The 15,691-nt window shown below is 48.9% G+C and overlaps 1 protein-coding gene across 1 annotated transcript in view; it reads right to left on the bottom strand.

Moving 5' to 3' along the window:
- EGFLAM (EGF like, fibronectin type III and laminin G domains) overlaps nt 1-15,691 on the bottom strand; it is a 172,955-nt gene that overhangs the window by 7,529 nt on the left and 149,735 nt on the right. Inside the window, exons 18-20 of the mRNA XM_081230395.1 lie at nt 13,968-14,148; nt 5,958-6,036; nt 2,819-2,962 (exon numbers count right to left, since the gene is read on the bottom strand). Coding sequence (XP_081086521.1) covers nt 2,819-2,962; nt 5,958-6,036; nt 13,968-14,148 — 404 coding nt within the window. The remainder of the gene's footprint in view (nt 1-2,818; nt 2,963-5,957; nt 6,037-13,967; nt 14,149-15,691) is intronic.

Below are 15,691 nucleotides of genomic sequence, written 5' to 3'. Positions count from 1 at the left end.
CTTATTCTCTGGTTGAAGTGCTTTGAGCACTAACTTAGCAAAAGGACAAGCATTTAGGTGAAGAAAGCTGAGATTATATTGTATTATCTTAGGTTCCCTACTGTTTGCTTTGGACCTGGATCAAACACCAAAACCTCAAAAATGGTTCTCTACCCAATCAACCAGTTCACTCTCTAGGTTCCACTGATGTAAGCTGCTTGAGGGCAGGGCCTTATTCAGAATAATAACAACCATAACAATAATAATAGTTAAATTTTATTTAGTAGATATATCGTGCCAACTTCCTGACATATGTTAGTGATCGGAGTTTTTAGAACATAGAAAACACCCGATCAAGGATAATCATCATCACTAATAACTAGATATGCCAGGCCCTGCACTAAGGCCTTTCTATGAATTAACTCATTCAGTCCTCACGACTAACCATTTCCTTTTACGGAGGTCGGGTAACTTGCAGGAGATCACGTGGCCGTGGGAATCCGGCACGTCTGACTCTGAAGCCCATGCTTGTGACCACTTCAGACCCTGTTTCTCAGGGCGCGGTGGTTCCTGCTGGCTTCCAATGAGATTCCGGCGCTCAGCGGGACTTCCTCCACCAGCATCTCTTGGTGTGGGCCCAGGAATCCAGTAACCTCTAACACGAGCCCCACAGCTGACTCTCTGTATGCTGACAGTTTCAAACCAGTGGCCACACTCTGATTCCTCTCTGTGCCCAGCCTCCTGCTGGGCTTCCATACTTTTGTGTTGGGTGAGTAATGTTGGGGGGAGTGGCTGCCCAGAGGCAGGAAATGCAGCAAAGCAGCCGCGCCGGGCCTGGGGCCCAGGGAAGAGTTCAGATGTCTGCCTGCCTCCGGTGGGGACTGAGTGGTGTGCCCGTTACGCAGAGCACAGCCAGAACTCCAGGCTTAAGAGGAAAACACGGGGCCTATTTCCAGAAACCTGAGAAAGAGATGGTAAGAAAAGAAATACATCGGGATGGCGTGGAGTTGTAAGAAGGGTGTCCTGGGGCCTGGGGGTCTGCCCAGGGCCCGCTGTGAGAGCCAGCGGGGGCTGTGAGGGGCCCCGAGCAGATCGAGCCTCCCTGTCCAGCTGGGTTTTCGCTGGCGGTTTAGGGGGAAGTTGGGCCTCCCACCCACAGCTGAGCTACTGTTTCAGTTCCCTTTTCTGGGCACAATCAAGTACTTGAGGCCTTGGCGAGGTTAACCACAGGAAAACCACAAGAAAATGGCTTTGCGGCAGCCAGCCTGAAACTGGGGTGTGAAGAGCTCAGCATTTGACCTCGGGGCCCGGGGGAGGGGACGGAGGTGGTGAGAACGGCTCTCTCCGGCTTTCAGCCACACGCGGCACCCCAAAGTCCTCAACACCATAGGGTCGCATCGCTGAGCACGCTCTGCTGGGTAGGGGCAAGCGTGCTGTTGGACAAGTGACATGTCCTTTCAAAATGCCTTTTATCAGCATTGCAGAGACATAGCATTCTACCCTGGCTGTCAGCAATCCCAGAGCGTGACCCACTGAAGCCCCACAATTAAGCCTTCATCTTCTCTGCAGTTCCACTCTCACTTTCTGTCTATTTCAATCCCAATTAATTCCATATCATTTAATGAGCACTTGTGCTAGTCACCAGAGGGGGGATTAAAGAAGGAAAAGCCAGAGAAATTCCTGTCCCCATGGAACAGATGGTGAGTACGGGTTTCAAACCTTAGCAGGCGTCAGAATCACATGGAGAAACAGTTAACAGATTGCTGGGTCCCATCTCTAGAATTTTTCTGGTTCAGTAGGTCAGGGGTGGAGCCTGCAAATTTGTATTTTTAATAAGTTCCCAGGAGATGCTGATGCTGTGGGTCCCGAGACCACAATTTGAGAATCACTGGTCTAAACAAGACATTTCTAACCTCAAGTGAGGCTGAGCTATCACCATCTGTAGAGAAGCGTTTTCATAGTACACAGCTGGTGTCTGCCCCCTGGGAATCCTGCTGGCACCCAGCTGCCACCCAGCTTCTGGTGGTGAGAAGTCATCCAGGTAATCCTTTAGCTACTTCATAGGTACCCATCTGACAAATTTGAGAGCAGTCTAAACTGACGTAAAAGATGTTAGAACTTCTGGAACTGGCTTATCCGTTATCACCCAAGAAGCACTTTTAAAAATCCAAATGTTGGGTTGCCCTGTTGAGATATGAATCTGTGCTTTGTTCTTTGCAGTGGGACATTGGACAAAGCAGGCATTCTCCTTCCCAAGGCCCCAGAGTGAATAGGGAGCAGAATCGGAATATAAAGAAAGGTCTCTAGACTAAATCTTCAGATCTTCCTGAGCTGGAGAGCACTGGGCCAAGTACCCGAGTCCATGCTTGGCAGGATCAAAGTCCTCTTTCGACTACTTCCTAATTTGTAAGTGGGGAGTATATGGCAGTAACCTACTAGAACAGGAGTCACAGAATTTTCCTCTAAAGGGCCAGATAATAAATATTTCAGGCTTTGCCATGCAGTCCCTATTGAAACTACTCAAGGGTATCACTGTCTCATGAAAGCAGTCGTTGACAATACATAAGTGAATGAGGGTGGCAGTATTCCGATAAAACTTCATTTACAAAAATGGGTGGTGTGCCAGATTTGGCCGTCAGGCTATAGCTGACCAACTGCTGCTCTAGGGATGGATATTGGAAAGAAAGACCAGGAGCCTCAAATTAACTCGGAGCTGCAGGCAGCTGTTAATTCTAGCAGACTGTGTTCTGGCTCCCTCTGCAACCCTCTGTTTGGCACGATCTGTATTGTCTGAGAAAAATCGCAAGGTGATGTAGAAAGCAGCTGGAGTCGGGGTTACCTGAACACCAGGGCTCCATCCCGAAGGCCCAAGGAAATGAAGTCACTGTTGGGTCTCATGGGGCTGTCTCCCCTCCACATCAACAGGCCATCTTTGGCAGTTGTCTTAAACCTCATGAATGCATTTGATCTGGATCCTGACACCCTGGAGGAAATACACAAATAATTACATCAAATCAACCAGTCTCCACCAACTTTCATTTCTGAGGAATCCCAGTTTTATCTGCCAATTATGAGGATAATCTGACATTTCTGACTCTTACTACCAGGAGATTAGAAAAGGCAACACCACCACAGGTCATGCCATGGGTCTAAAGGTCTGACCTCCTCATTCTGCAGTTGGAGTCTGTCTCTCTCCCCAGGTGTGGTCAAATGCCACAAGAGAGCATTTGATGAGTCACAGGCCAGCCAGACTGTGGCCAATGCCACGGTCCCAGCCTGCACCCCCAATACACACCTCAGTCTTCTCTCTTTCCTGTCCTACCACTCCCCGTCCTTGGGAAAGTGTCCCCTATTCCTCAAAAGGAAGTGGTTTCCTTAATTACCAAGAGGTTCAAGTTGGCAGCTTCTCTGGGCTATGATCGTGGCTGTGGATGGTTATCTCTGGAGGTGACATCCTTGAGGGCAGAGGAGGAATGACTGGACAAGGGGCAGAGTGTCAGACAAGGAAGGTGCCTTGATGGGATAATGGTCTCTAGGGGTGTTGGGGCAAAAGCAGGGTGGAGAGGGACAGGAAGATGAGAGGAAGGAAGGGGTGGTCAGGAAGGTCAGGTCCCGGCCCTACTTTGGCTGGGAATAGGATCACGTGATTATGTGTCCCTGTCAGTTCTGGGATGTTCTTAACAATTCTTGGGAATAGACTAGTTCACAGATCCAGTTTCCCTAGAAAGTGACCAGTGTTTCATCTGCAATAGGGAGAAAAGCAACCATGAGGTCCTTAAATAAAAGGTGAGATAAGAGTAAACATAATTTAATATTGCTCCTAAGATGGCACTATTGGAAAAAGCTCTTTGTCCATTTTCCTGTCATGTGTACCATCCCTCTGTCTCACGAACATGGCCTGGAGCTGCAGAGTGCATTCAGTAGTGAACAGTGGAGGGGACTTTTGTCTGAGGCTTCCCAGAGCCTGAGCTAGACAGGAGGAGATCAAGTTTGCCCTCCCCAGGCAGGGTCTCAGAGTGGTGAGCGAGAAGCAGGGTCCATGATACTGACTTCTTCACCAGGCCAGGTGCAGAGTGATCCAGCCCCGGGCTGTTCCCTAGAGAGCTGCTTTCCCAATCTTTTGTCCAAGTTTCCTTCTTTCCCTCACTTGCCTTGGATACATTGATCGGTACAAGCCAGTCACAATGGTTCCATTTCTCTTGCAGTGACTGGTTTAGGGGTGGGCATGTGACCCACTGTTGTCCAATGAGACAGAGGAAATTTATCAGGAGGATTCTAGAAAAGACTCCTTTCCTTTTTAAAAGAGTCACATGAAAAAAAAAGTTGTTTTTACTTGCATGGGATATTGCCATGATTTATAGCCATTTAATGAGCATTTATGAACAACTGTCTTATAACCAGAAAAGGTATAACCATTGGAAAATATGCTGAGGATAACAAGGCAGGAAAATGGGTCTTTGAATAATACAGTTGATTATCTGAATTAATCAACTCAGGATCCAGTCTAAGTCTGGACAGCTTGTTATGCGAAATAATAAATACCCTCCATGTTTAATACATTTTGAGCTGAGTTTCCTGTTACTTGCCGCCAAAGGCATCTAACTGAAACAGACCTTGAACTTGACTTTTACCTGCAGCTTCACACACATGCACACGTACATGAACCTACATAAATGCACAAAGGTGCCATTGGGCTTTCTGCTTTGGGGCACTGCACCTCCTACTTTCACCAAACCCCTCGGCTCCCAACCACCCAGTGCCTCTCACTAAGCACCAGGGGGCTAGAAACTTGGGCCTTGTTCACACCCTCCCAGTTTCTGGGGACTGAACACCCTTCCATCTCTGGGCAAAAAGGGCTTAAGAAAGAAAAGGGTTTCTTGGCTGGGAATCCATTTTGCCTAAGGCCCATGCAAGACAACCTTGATAAACACAACATGGGATTAGAGAAACAAAGCCCTGTCTGTCTGGTGTGTGTTCAGAGTCACCAGGGACATCCAGTGCCCTAGGAAAATGTCTCTCAACCTCTTTTGTTCCTCGAAAAGCCACCAAATTCCACCCTAAGAACTGGATGCCTTTGGCTTAAAGCATTGCCTTAGTCTGTGAAGATGTGATCAACCTGAAGACGATGGAAAAATTCTAGAATGGTTGTGCTGGCGGTAGGGTGAGGGATGGCACACTCTAAACTACAAAGAGCTAGGGGGGAAGGAAAAGAAAGAGAAAAGGGTAAACTGAAAGCGCCAAAGCCAAGCTTCACTAGATTGAAGACTTTGCCTAGAGCCAGTCTTTCCCATGTCATGCAAAATAGGCTATTCCAGACCAGGAGCTTGGAGCCCGGAGCAGGGCAGGAGCGTCTGCCACCAGCAATTAAAAGCCACAGCTGTGACTCAGGCATCTCCTTAGATCATGCTCTTGTATCCATGTGAAGAGAGCTGAGGAGCCCCCCACCGAACTGGAAAGAGCCTGAAGAGGACAGTGGACCTCGTCGATGGAGACGCAAAGTAGGACACGGACTTGGGGCTGTTGTCTGGTGGAGGGTGCCCCAGAACCCTTCCTCGGCTGGCTTCTTCAGACCATGGCCACAGAGCAGCATGACGCTGACTGCCCTGCTGGGGAATCGGACTCATATAACCCTGGCTTCGGGAGCATCAAGTTCTCACTACTTCTCAAAGCCTGAATATGAGAAATCCCGGGGCTGGGCACGTCCCTTTCTCTGGGAACGTCCCTTGGACCAGAAAGGCTTTGGGTCGTTTGTCATGGGCTTGTTTCAAAGGTTGCATTTTTTAGTTTGTTTTTTGTGTTGTTTTTGTTCTAGTTTCTATGTTTATTTTGTATGTTTTTCCCCCCTGGGACTATGGCTAAATTCTCGTGCCTTTTTGGAGAACTATCTTCTGGCACAGAAGATAAGGAAACGCTCTGGGTAAGATATTGAGAAGTTGACCTACCAGGAGATAAGGAAGGTGCCTGTGGAAGCTTCTTACCTCTTGAGGATATCTGGATGGTCATATATCAGGTAACTGCGGCCGATAAACTGAGGGGTCTCAATGGCTTCTGTGATGGCTGAGACAGAACAGAAAATGGAGGTTACACGCTACATGGCTCTCTTGACCCCAGCACTCCACCACGTGGCAGGAAAATACAAAGAAAGCCAGCTCCTGGAGGTAGGACATTTATCAACTTGGCGGCCCCTTCCTCTTGGCTGCACAGGCACTTGGCCTGGTTTGGGACTGCCCGGCCTGATGGCCTGTAATTGGCATCTCCCTGCTGTCCCCTCTCTGGGGCTGGCCGTCACTCCTATCGGTCTCAGCACTGCCGAGAAGGCCTTGCAATATGCCAAAACTTGAACTGTGCCCAATTATTCTTGGAAGCCAAAGGGCAGGTCTTGGGCCATGCTAGGAGCAGCTGGGGAAAACCCCGTTCTCCAAGGGAGGCAGAGAAAACAATCCCCCCAACAAAACCCACCAGGATTTCTCTAGCTGAAGCCAATCTGGTCCCGAGCCCTTTCAGCCATGACCTCAGACACTGGTGAAGCAGAGGGGATGAGGCTTTGACAATTGTTTGCAAATCACCTTCCGGTGTTGTATTTCACAAGATTTCCACCACAATGACAGGAAGGAGCAGGGAGTGGGGTGGGGGGAGGATGGGAGGGTTTGATTGTTCCCACTTTTTTTTTTTTTTTTTTTTGCGGTTCGGGGGCCTCACTGTTGCAGCCTCTCCCGTTGCGGAGCACAGACTCCGGACGCGCAGGCCCAGTGGCCATGACTCACGGGCCCAGCCACTCCGCGGCATGTGGGATCTTCCCGGACCGGGCCACGAACCTGCATCCCCTGCATCGGCAGGCAGACTCTCAACCGCTGCGCCACCAGGGAAGCCCCCATTTTTATAGAATAGGAAAATGAGGCATAAAATCATCAAGGATTTGCTCAAGATCATACAGCTAAGAAAGCAATAGACCATGAGCCAGACCGGCTCTCCCCAGTTCTGGCCCTGAGCCCACTTTTTACTTTTCAATATTTTAGAGGTGTGTTTCCTTCCTCCCAACTTCTCATCTTTGTTTTCTTGAGGAATCTCCTTCTTCCATACAGTCAGTAAAAGAATAGGCTAAGGAGTTGTGTTTGGTGTCACAAATTAGGGATAATTTAGGGAATTTCTTCTAAAGAGATGATAGCCATATCTCTTTTCTCTTTAGAAAGACACAAATGGCAGTTTAAATAAACTAAGGTAGAGTGAATCTCATGTTTAAAGAAATGTGCAAAACGAGAGAGAATAAGCCAGCTTAGAAAACGAGTTCTAGTTTCACAAAAATATGTTGTTGGTACAAAGAAGACACTGAACTAAGGACTCTGTACCCAGGGGAGAAAACGTACAATTATTGACACTATAAACAACAGGAGAGTTTAAACTCAACTTCTAAACATTAAAAGAAAGAAGGAAGGAGGGAAGGAAGGAAGGAAGGAAAGCAAAACCCAAAACTCAATGACATTGGGCCCCCGAATATAGGTTCCTATGTTAGCAGGTCACCCAAAGCACGCTCCCAGTCTCTTCATAAAAAAATAAAGGAAGGAAGGAAAGGAGGAAGGGAGAGAGAAAAAAACAAGAAATGCAGAACAGAAGTAAAAAATGTTAAAGACAGTTTCTGAGGTGACTATCCCAGAAATTGCTTCACTGTCCCCTGAGGCAGCACAGCCCAAGACAAGGGCCTGCTGACCGGAGGGCCTTTTAGAGACTGAAATGAACATCTCTTGCATCTTAGATTCTGGGCTGTACCACAGGCCTGTCTTCCTCTGCTTAAAGCAAGTAGGAGGAAGAAGGAAGACAAGGAAGTCGAGAGAAGGAAAAAGATGCAAAATGGCACGAGCAGAAAGATGGGGGGAAGAGGGAAAAAGGGGAAAGTAGATGCCAGAAGAGGAGAAAAGAAAACGTGGAGAAGGTATAAAACTGGATGGCAGCCCCGGGCAGGGGAAGGAGAGGGGGATGGGAAAGGTGAGGCTGGGAGAGACACCCAGAGGAGCAGAAATAGAAAGGAGAGGGCCAGAAGGGGGGATGAGAAGTAAGAGTGCGGAAATGCAGGAGGGCAGGAGAGCTCTCAGCTGGGCTGGCAGGCCCTGGACTGCAGGCTGCTAGTGCTGAGACAGGAGGAGAGACTATCACCCGGAGCTAAACATCACCCCGGCGCCCCTGCTGGGTTTGGCTGAGCCTCAGGCAGAGCCTGTCCCTGCTGTTATTGGCCATGGATGTGGGTCTGTGGCCAACAGTCATCATTCCCCTGGACTCCTTGAAATGGTCAGGGCACGCTCTGCACCTGGACCCTCAAAGGGGTGTGTAGGAGCCCCGTCCAGGTGCCTGCTAAGCCCCCCCCCAGCTCAGGAGCTCAGGGCTTCCCGAGGTCCAGCTGGGAGACACGTGTGTCCCCAGGGCCGGCGATTTTGGTGGGAGGATGCCCACCACCCTGGGAGGTGTGTCCCCCTCATTACCTCTGCAGGTGGTTGGCCTGCACTGTGCCCGCAGCCTGCCCTGGCGTGAGCCCAGGGCACTGCCACAGCTTCTCAGAGGACTCACTGTACTTACTATTGAGGCAATAGTTCCCACACTCTGCCAGGTGCCAGCATGAAACAGAACAGGGAAGGTCAGAATCTCACAGTCCTCATAAAATCCCAATTACTTCGGTTGCAGATTTCTGGGAACCAGCCTTGCTGTTCTCGTGAAGCCCTGCAGGAATTCACATTCCTCTTACGGAATGTGAATCTGATTCCCAACAGGAACCACTGGAAATCTGCATGGTTAGCACCAAGTCACCCAACACACCTCCCCAGTCCCAGCTCACAAGTGGAGGCACAGGTGGTGGTGGACCAAGAAGATGTATGTAATAAATTGTCTGACACCTCTGAGGCTCCCCTGAGCTTGTACTGACAATCCCCATTTAATCTAAACCTGGAGAAATAATTCCTTGCTAAAGTTACTTACCTTGTCAATGACCGTTTATTTTCTTGGCTCCAGGCTATGTGTGAAAAAGGAATGATAAGCCAGCCAGCTGCCTCTTTTCTCTCCGTAGTGGAAAATATCACCCTAATTCCCACCCCACCCCCTTTGCAATACTCCAGAGCTCTGGTGATGTGGCGACTAACAAAGATCAGGGGAACGCTCTAGAAATGACACCACTGAATACAAAACCGGTGAAAATATACTCAGTGTCGTCAGCATATGTGGATAGATATTAATTCCGTCCTACAACATTACAGCTAGAAGTGACCATCTAGCCCTTTCTGGCCCTTTGTGGTTTGTTTAAATATTGTAAGCACAACTATATTTGACCCTAACCCTTTATATCCAATTTCTTCTACATTGTCTTTTTTTCTGTGGCAAAGGCACTAGTCGAAAAGTGTTTTGGGTGCTTCCTCACATTTAGACCTAAAAGCTCATGCCTTCTGGTAACACACATAATACCCCAATGAATAGCAGCCTGCAAGCTAGGCAAAGCATTTTCCACTGCAGGGACTTGAAATTCCCAATGGACCATGACGAGTTAAAGGGAGCTTGCTGGTTCCTTCATACAGTCCCAGCACCAGTGAAGGAAGGACCTGAGGTGCTGTAACCTAGCTTTCCCAGCGGCCAGGACTCTTCTCAACAACCCCCTGAGAGATGGTCATCCAGCCCCAGGGAACACTTTCCACGATGGGTAGCTCTCTCGCCCATAGGGCAGCACCCTCCCCTGCTGGACAGCTCTACTTGGAGCAGATGTCTTGGTTCCATGAAACTGACTCTGCAGCCATAAAGAACAGCAAAAAAATGTTTTTCAACACTACCAGTCTTCAGCTATCTAAACATGAACATCTAGGTTGAACACCCCCCCAAATTTTCCATTGTTTATGATACACCATCAAAAGAAAACAAATTCCCTGTAGTATGCACAATTTCTATGTCTTATCCACTTGTGTTTTTTCATACTGAGTTTTCTTAAATTATAGCCCATACTTAATGATGCTATGTGTTTTATGCACTGGGACCCCTCTCCCCGGCCCAAAAAATCACCCAAATCACACCCAGCAGTACGATGTGAATTTACTAAACACAACATAAAATGTCCAGAATGTGGGCGATCAGTATGGATCAGGCAGGTTCCCATCTCTGAGGACTGCGCATCTCTGACAAATGTGTGACCTAAGCCATTAGCTTTTGGGGTCGGTAGTGAGTGTGGAGCAGCTTCAGCTGCTACAGAGAAACAACCCCATCTAGTGGCCTGCAGGGTCCTGCATGGCCTGAGCCCAAACTAATGCAGGGAAGGGAGAGGAGGACCGGGCTCAGAGTTCTTTCCCAAGTGGCCTGTCTGCTATGGGCTGGGGGAACCCCAGGAGGAAACAGCTGCATCCTGCACCCCTGTCTTGGACACGCAGAACATAGCAAATGCTCTGAGAAGTCCCACAGAAGAGACAGTGGTTTGTTTACCATGGATTACCCAGATTTATTCGACCCCAGAAGCCCCCTCCCATTTTGTGCCTATGAACGTATGCTGTCTGTCTCTCTGTGTGAGCGCAAAACAGCCATCAGTATTCCTTGGAACTTAATTTTTTACATGTGCTTCGTGGAACTCTGCCTTAACTTGTTAGTAGCTTAAATACAAGAGCCCTGAGGGACTGGGACACAGGTGGGTAAATGTGGATGAGAGCAGAGAGAAAGAAGACAGAAATCTCTAAGCATGGGGAGTATCTTTTTGAGGAGGGCGGCTTTTTGACACCCCTCTGGTGAGATGAGAAAAGGGCCTCGGTACTGGGGGTGCTCAGCATGGAGTGCTGAGGTTTGAGGTGGAAGAAGGCACCTAAGAGTGACAGCCCCCAAACGGAAGGTGAGGGGACCACCAAGCCCTGTGGGTTTTGCTGGCACCTGAAGTCGCGGCTGGGAGTCGGAAGACCCTCTGGCCCCTCCTGCCCCGGTTGGGGACAGAGAGGCTCACCTTTCTTCATTTCAGTGGGAGCCCGGTGCCCACCTCCACCTGGGCTCAGGCTCTGCTCCTGCCTCTGATTTTGTCAGAGACAAAGGGCAGGACGGGGGTCCCAACGTTCTGATGGTCCGGGAGCCTGGGCCGCTCCAGGATTTTTCTGAGTTTCTGGCCCCAGCCTGTCTGCACCACCAAGAGGTGAGAACAAGTTTCCAGTCTCCCGACTAGGGTCCCAGTGGAATTTGCCTCTGAGGAGGGTAGAAAGAACCAGACTCACTGAGGATCCAGAAGCTAATTTCCTGACGGAGAAGGTACGCCTTGGTATGGACTAAGCGAGGCCTGGCGCTGGGGATTTCTACAATGTGCTGCCCGCTGGAAAAGGACTGGTTTAACTTCTGTGGGGAGTGCTAGGAAAGGTTCGTACTTTTTTGTGTGTGTGTGGTACACAGGCCTCTCACTGTTGTGGCCTCTCCCGTTGCGGAGCACAGGCTCCGGATGCGCAGGCTCAGCGGCCATGGCTCACAGGCCCAGCCGCTCCGCGGCATGTGGGATCTTCCCAGACCTGGGCACGAACCCGTGTCCCCTGCATCGGCAGGCGGACTCTCAACCACTGCGCCACCAGGGAAGCCCCAAGGTTCGTGCTTTTGAAGCATGATCTGTTAATCAGGGACGGAAACAACCCTTAAATATACGAGGCTAAGAATCACCTTGCTGGATCAGACAGGATGCTCGTTGACAACCAAGGATGGCTTCTAACCATTCTTTGTCTTTCTCACGAAGAACATACCCCAGCTTTTAGACTGTTCTCCTGCATTTCTGTGGAACCAGCGCTCCTCCCTTTCTTTCCGATCCTTACGCAGGACTAGACGATCACCTCAAAAGTCTGTTTGGTAACTGTGCGCTCCTGAGAGCCTGCTGGGGCCTGGAAAAATTGTCCCTAACAGTCCTAACCTGCACCCAGCGTCCCATTAATCCTCTCAAGCCATATAACAGGAGAAGTTATGGGATACAGGCCATCCCTCCTATATATGAATCTTCTTAGGATTGGCCACAGGTGCCCTTTTGCCAGAAACACCATCTTTATTTCAAAGCGCAAGGAAATACTGATATAACACAAGGACAGCTGATGTTCTGTCTGGGTTTTATCTTGGCTCGAGCCTAGGATGTTGAAGAAAAAGAGCCCTAAAAGTCCCCCAGAGCCTCCCTGCCACTGTCCATTCCCTTGGATCTTGCAAGGAGGCCCAGGCCCGCCTCAGCGAGCTGACTCTTCATTCTGGGGAGATTTATTTCTCATTGAAACCCGAACCTATAGTTACAAAGCTGTACACGTGAGCACTTTTTATCTGTATGGCTAATGTTCTGTAACAGGAAAGCAGGGTTAACAAGATCACAAGTGATCCTTTCCTTCCTCCTTTAATTCCCAAAGCTAAATGTTCACTTAAGCTTGGACTTTATATATTGGCCATTAGTGTTAGCATTTAAGGCAGGAGCAAGCTTGAATTTGCCTGCAGTAAAATTGGAAGACCTAGGAGATTCAAATGCTGGAGTGTGAAATCCAGATCCAGTTTTCTGAATGAACGGGCCACTCGAGCTAAACCTCTTCAAGTACATGCTATTAGCTAAACAGTGATTTGCTTGTTAGAATTATAATCAGGCTCATTCACAAATGCTCTTCTTCTTTGGGGGTTCGTCACCAAGGTGAGCTATGTTAATGAATATATTTCATATGATTTGCCATGCAGGTTTCACAATTCATTTCAGTATACTACTACTTAGTCTTCCAGCTGGAAAACTGGCACCTTTCCTATTTTCCAAGACTGCTGCAAAACAACCTCTCCTAGCACTCCATGTACCGAAATATCTACCTGTTTTCCTCTAAGCCCCACTTCTCATAAAAATCAGGAACCTGGAAACAAATAGGAAAGAGAAAGAGCACGTTCCTTCACTTAGGATGGCTGCCTTCTTTCCTTCCGGCCTGTCTACCTTTTTTAATTAGTTCCCAGACAGGTGAAGTCACCTGGCATTCTAACAAGAAGGCCCGTGTGGCCCGACATGACACAGCTGCACAACACAGGCCTCCTGTGGACCCGCCGTGGCCTCCGCCTCCTTGAGCTAGTGTGGAAAGCTCAGTCCAGCAGGGCCTGTGGTCTGGGACCTGCTCTGCTTTCACACGAGGGCAGGTTGAAAGCTGAGCAGCTCACAGCACTTGCTGGTGCATTTTATTTTTCTCACCAAGAATAATAATGTTTAATATTGGTTGAGTGCTTACCAGGCATTCTTCTAAGGAATATGCACTGCCTCATTTAATCTACGCTACAATTCTCTTATGTTAGACAACATTGCTCTATTATTCCCATTCTACAAATGAGGAAACTGAGGTACAGAGGAAACATACACAGCATGGAAAATAGCAGTCTATAGAAGGTTATTCATATTTTTGTTTGGAGCAACTAATGTACAATTCATATTTTGCCATACTTGGCAAGATTTCTCAGATTTCTCTTTACTGCATTCACAGGTAGGAGCCAAAAATATTTAGTCAAGATATTTATCGGTCTATAAAGCCCAGGCATCCACCTGTCAGGATAGGCTCTGGGAGTGGCTCAGGTGTACGAGTCCTGGAAACCTCCCTTACCCACATTATGAGTTAAACTTTTTCTTTTTAATTTGGCTGCCCAACTAGGGATCGAACCTGGGCACCGGAAATGACAGTGCCGAGTCCTAACCACTGGACCAACAGGGAATTCCCTATGAGTTAACCTTTTGATTTGCTAGACCATGACGGGGTTCTCAGGGAAGGAGCCATGGTAGGTTGGGGGAAGGGGGGGAACTATTTACTTACTGTTTACAGAACTGTTTCAGCATTTTAATTCTTATTAAATAATTATAGTAGTTTATATATAATTCAGCATCTAATATGCTATTGACATCATTGATAAAAATAATTGGTATGGCTATCCCAGGGTTATCAACTGGTCCCCCAAATGGTCCGTCCATTCCCTCTGCTCCCAGGAGCAGCACCTGAGTCCCCTCTCCCCCTACCCTCCCTGTGGTGTACCTTTCTGGCAGTGCAGCCCCTCAAAACCCAAGGGGCAGTCACACTCATAGCCCTCCTTCCTGGGTCGGCAGCTGCCCCCGTGGGCGCAGGGGGCTCCCACGCAGGGGTGGGCTGCATTCTCCACGTTCACGCCCCACGTGAAGTCATGCTTCACGTGGATGGTCCGGTCATTCAGGATGATCTTAGGAAAGAAAATGTAAAGAAATTCAGGAATTCAGAAAACGTCTTTTCGGTCTTCTACAGCTTTCCTCAGCTAATGTGAACTATGCCTAGTGAGGGAGCTTTAAACAAAAGAGAGAAAGTCCGCTTGCTGCTTTCATAGTCTTGTAAGTGACACAGGGACTGAAGTGATTACATCTGGTGTTTGGGACACTCTGCATCATTTATAAGACTATACACGCAGCTTCCTCTGTCTCTGGAAGGCCTGGCTACTCAGTGAGGTTGTAAAGAAGTCCCAATAACCACAAAATTAGGGTTCTAATTCTGCATATTAGAATCACCCGAGGTGGAGCGGGGGAGGGTTAAGAAATATACTCATGCCCAAGCCCCACCCAGATCAAGTGAACTAGAATCTCTGCGGGTGAAATGGAGTCATCGGTAACTTCAAAAAGCTTCCCGGTGATTCTAAGGTGCAGCCAAGGTTGAGAGATGCTACTAGTAAAGCGAAGTAAGGAAGAATCCAACACAAAATGCTACACAGGCAGGAATCCAAGGGCGGGTGATTGCGCCTGGAGGTGGTGGAATTGTGCTGCTGTGTCTCCCTGGCCAGAGTTCTCTGCAGCTTCTTCCAGCTCCACCATCTCGGCCTCCGCAATCGCCCCCCTCCCTCCTGCTTCCTGCCTCCCCTGACACTCTGGAATCCCCTTTCTCTCCACATCCTCTTCCCTGGAGTGAAACTCAGGTCACATTCTTAGCGCTGCTGTGCATATTCACTGGACGAGAGAGATCTTTGCTGTCACCCTTTGTCCCTGCAATGGGGCTTTAGTGAAACTGATGAATTATAGGGCAAGGTCACTGGTCTCCCCAGCCACAAATAAACGGAGTGTGCATTGGCCCTGAGCTGTTGGTATTTCAAAGTCTCACAGGCTTGGCTGAACTCAGAGACAGAGAGAACACATCCCAGGGGAAGGTCCACCATGCGGGGAGACCTAAGAGATGAGCAATGGCACTTCCAGCCACTAACCCATGTTTCCACAGGTTTGTCTAGTTGTTAGACAGTGTCGGGAGAGCTGGGAGAAAACTTTCCCCTAGCCCTGAATCTCAGAAGCTGCCAGACAAGAGCCAGAATCCTTCCGCAGTCTCCTCCTTTTCTTGCTGAGAATGCAGGACTTGAACAAGCCAAGAATGGCGCGGCCCACTGCAGGGTAAGGCAGAGCCAATGACTGGGTCACTGGGAGGGGAGGAGGGCCTTTCCAGGAAGTAAGGAGGAAAGGCTTGTGTGTGCTGTGTGAAGACGGGGCAAAACCTGACACAGTAGGAAGGAAGGTGAAGCCTCTTAGCAACTCAGCCCGCTTCCTCATTTCAAACCCGTGATTACACACGTGGCCGATGGGGGCCATGTCCCTGTTCTACTCCTGGAGGGACAATGATCCGAACTGACGTGTCACTGATACCACAGTTCAGCAACAAAGGGAAGCACACCAGAGAGAGGAAATATTGACTGGGCCCCTTTTCTGGGCCATACACTGGGATACAGAGTACACAGCCCCAGGGGCGCTTCCCAG

Source organism: Mesoplodon bidens (assembly GCF_964165515.1).
Source record: "Mesoplodon bidens genome assembly, chromosome: 4".
Lineage (NCBI taxonomy): Eukaryota > Metazoa > Chordata > Mammalia > Artiodactyla > Ziphiidae > Mesoplodon > Mesoplodon bidens.
This window is presented reverse-complemented; position numbering and strand designations above follow the sequence as displayed.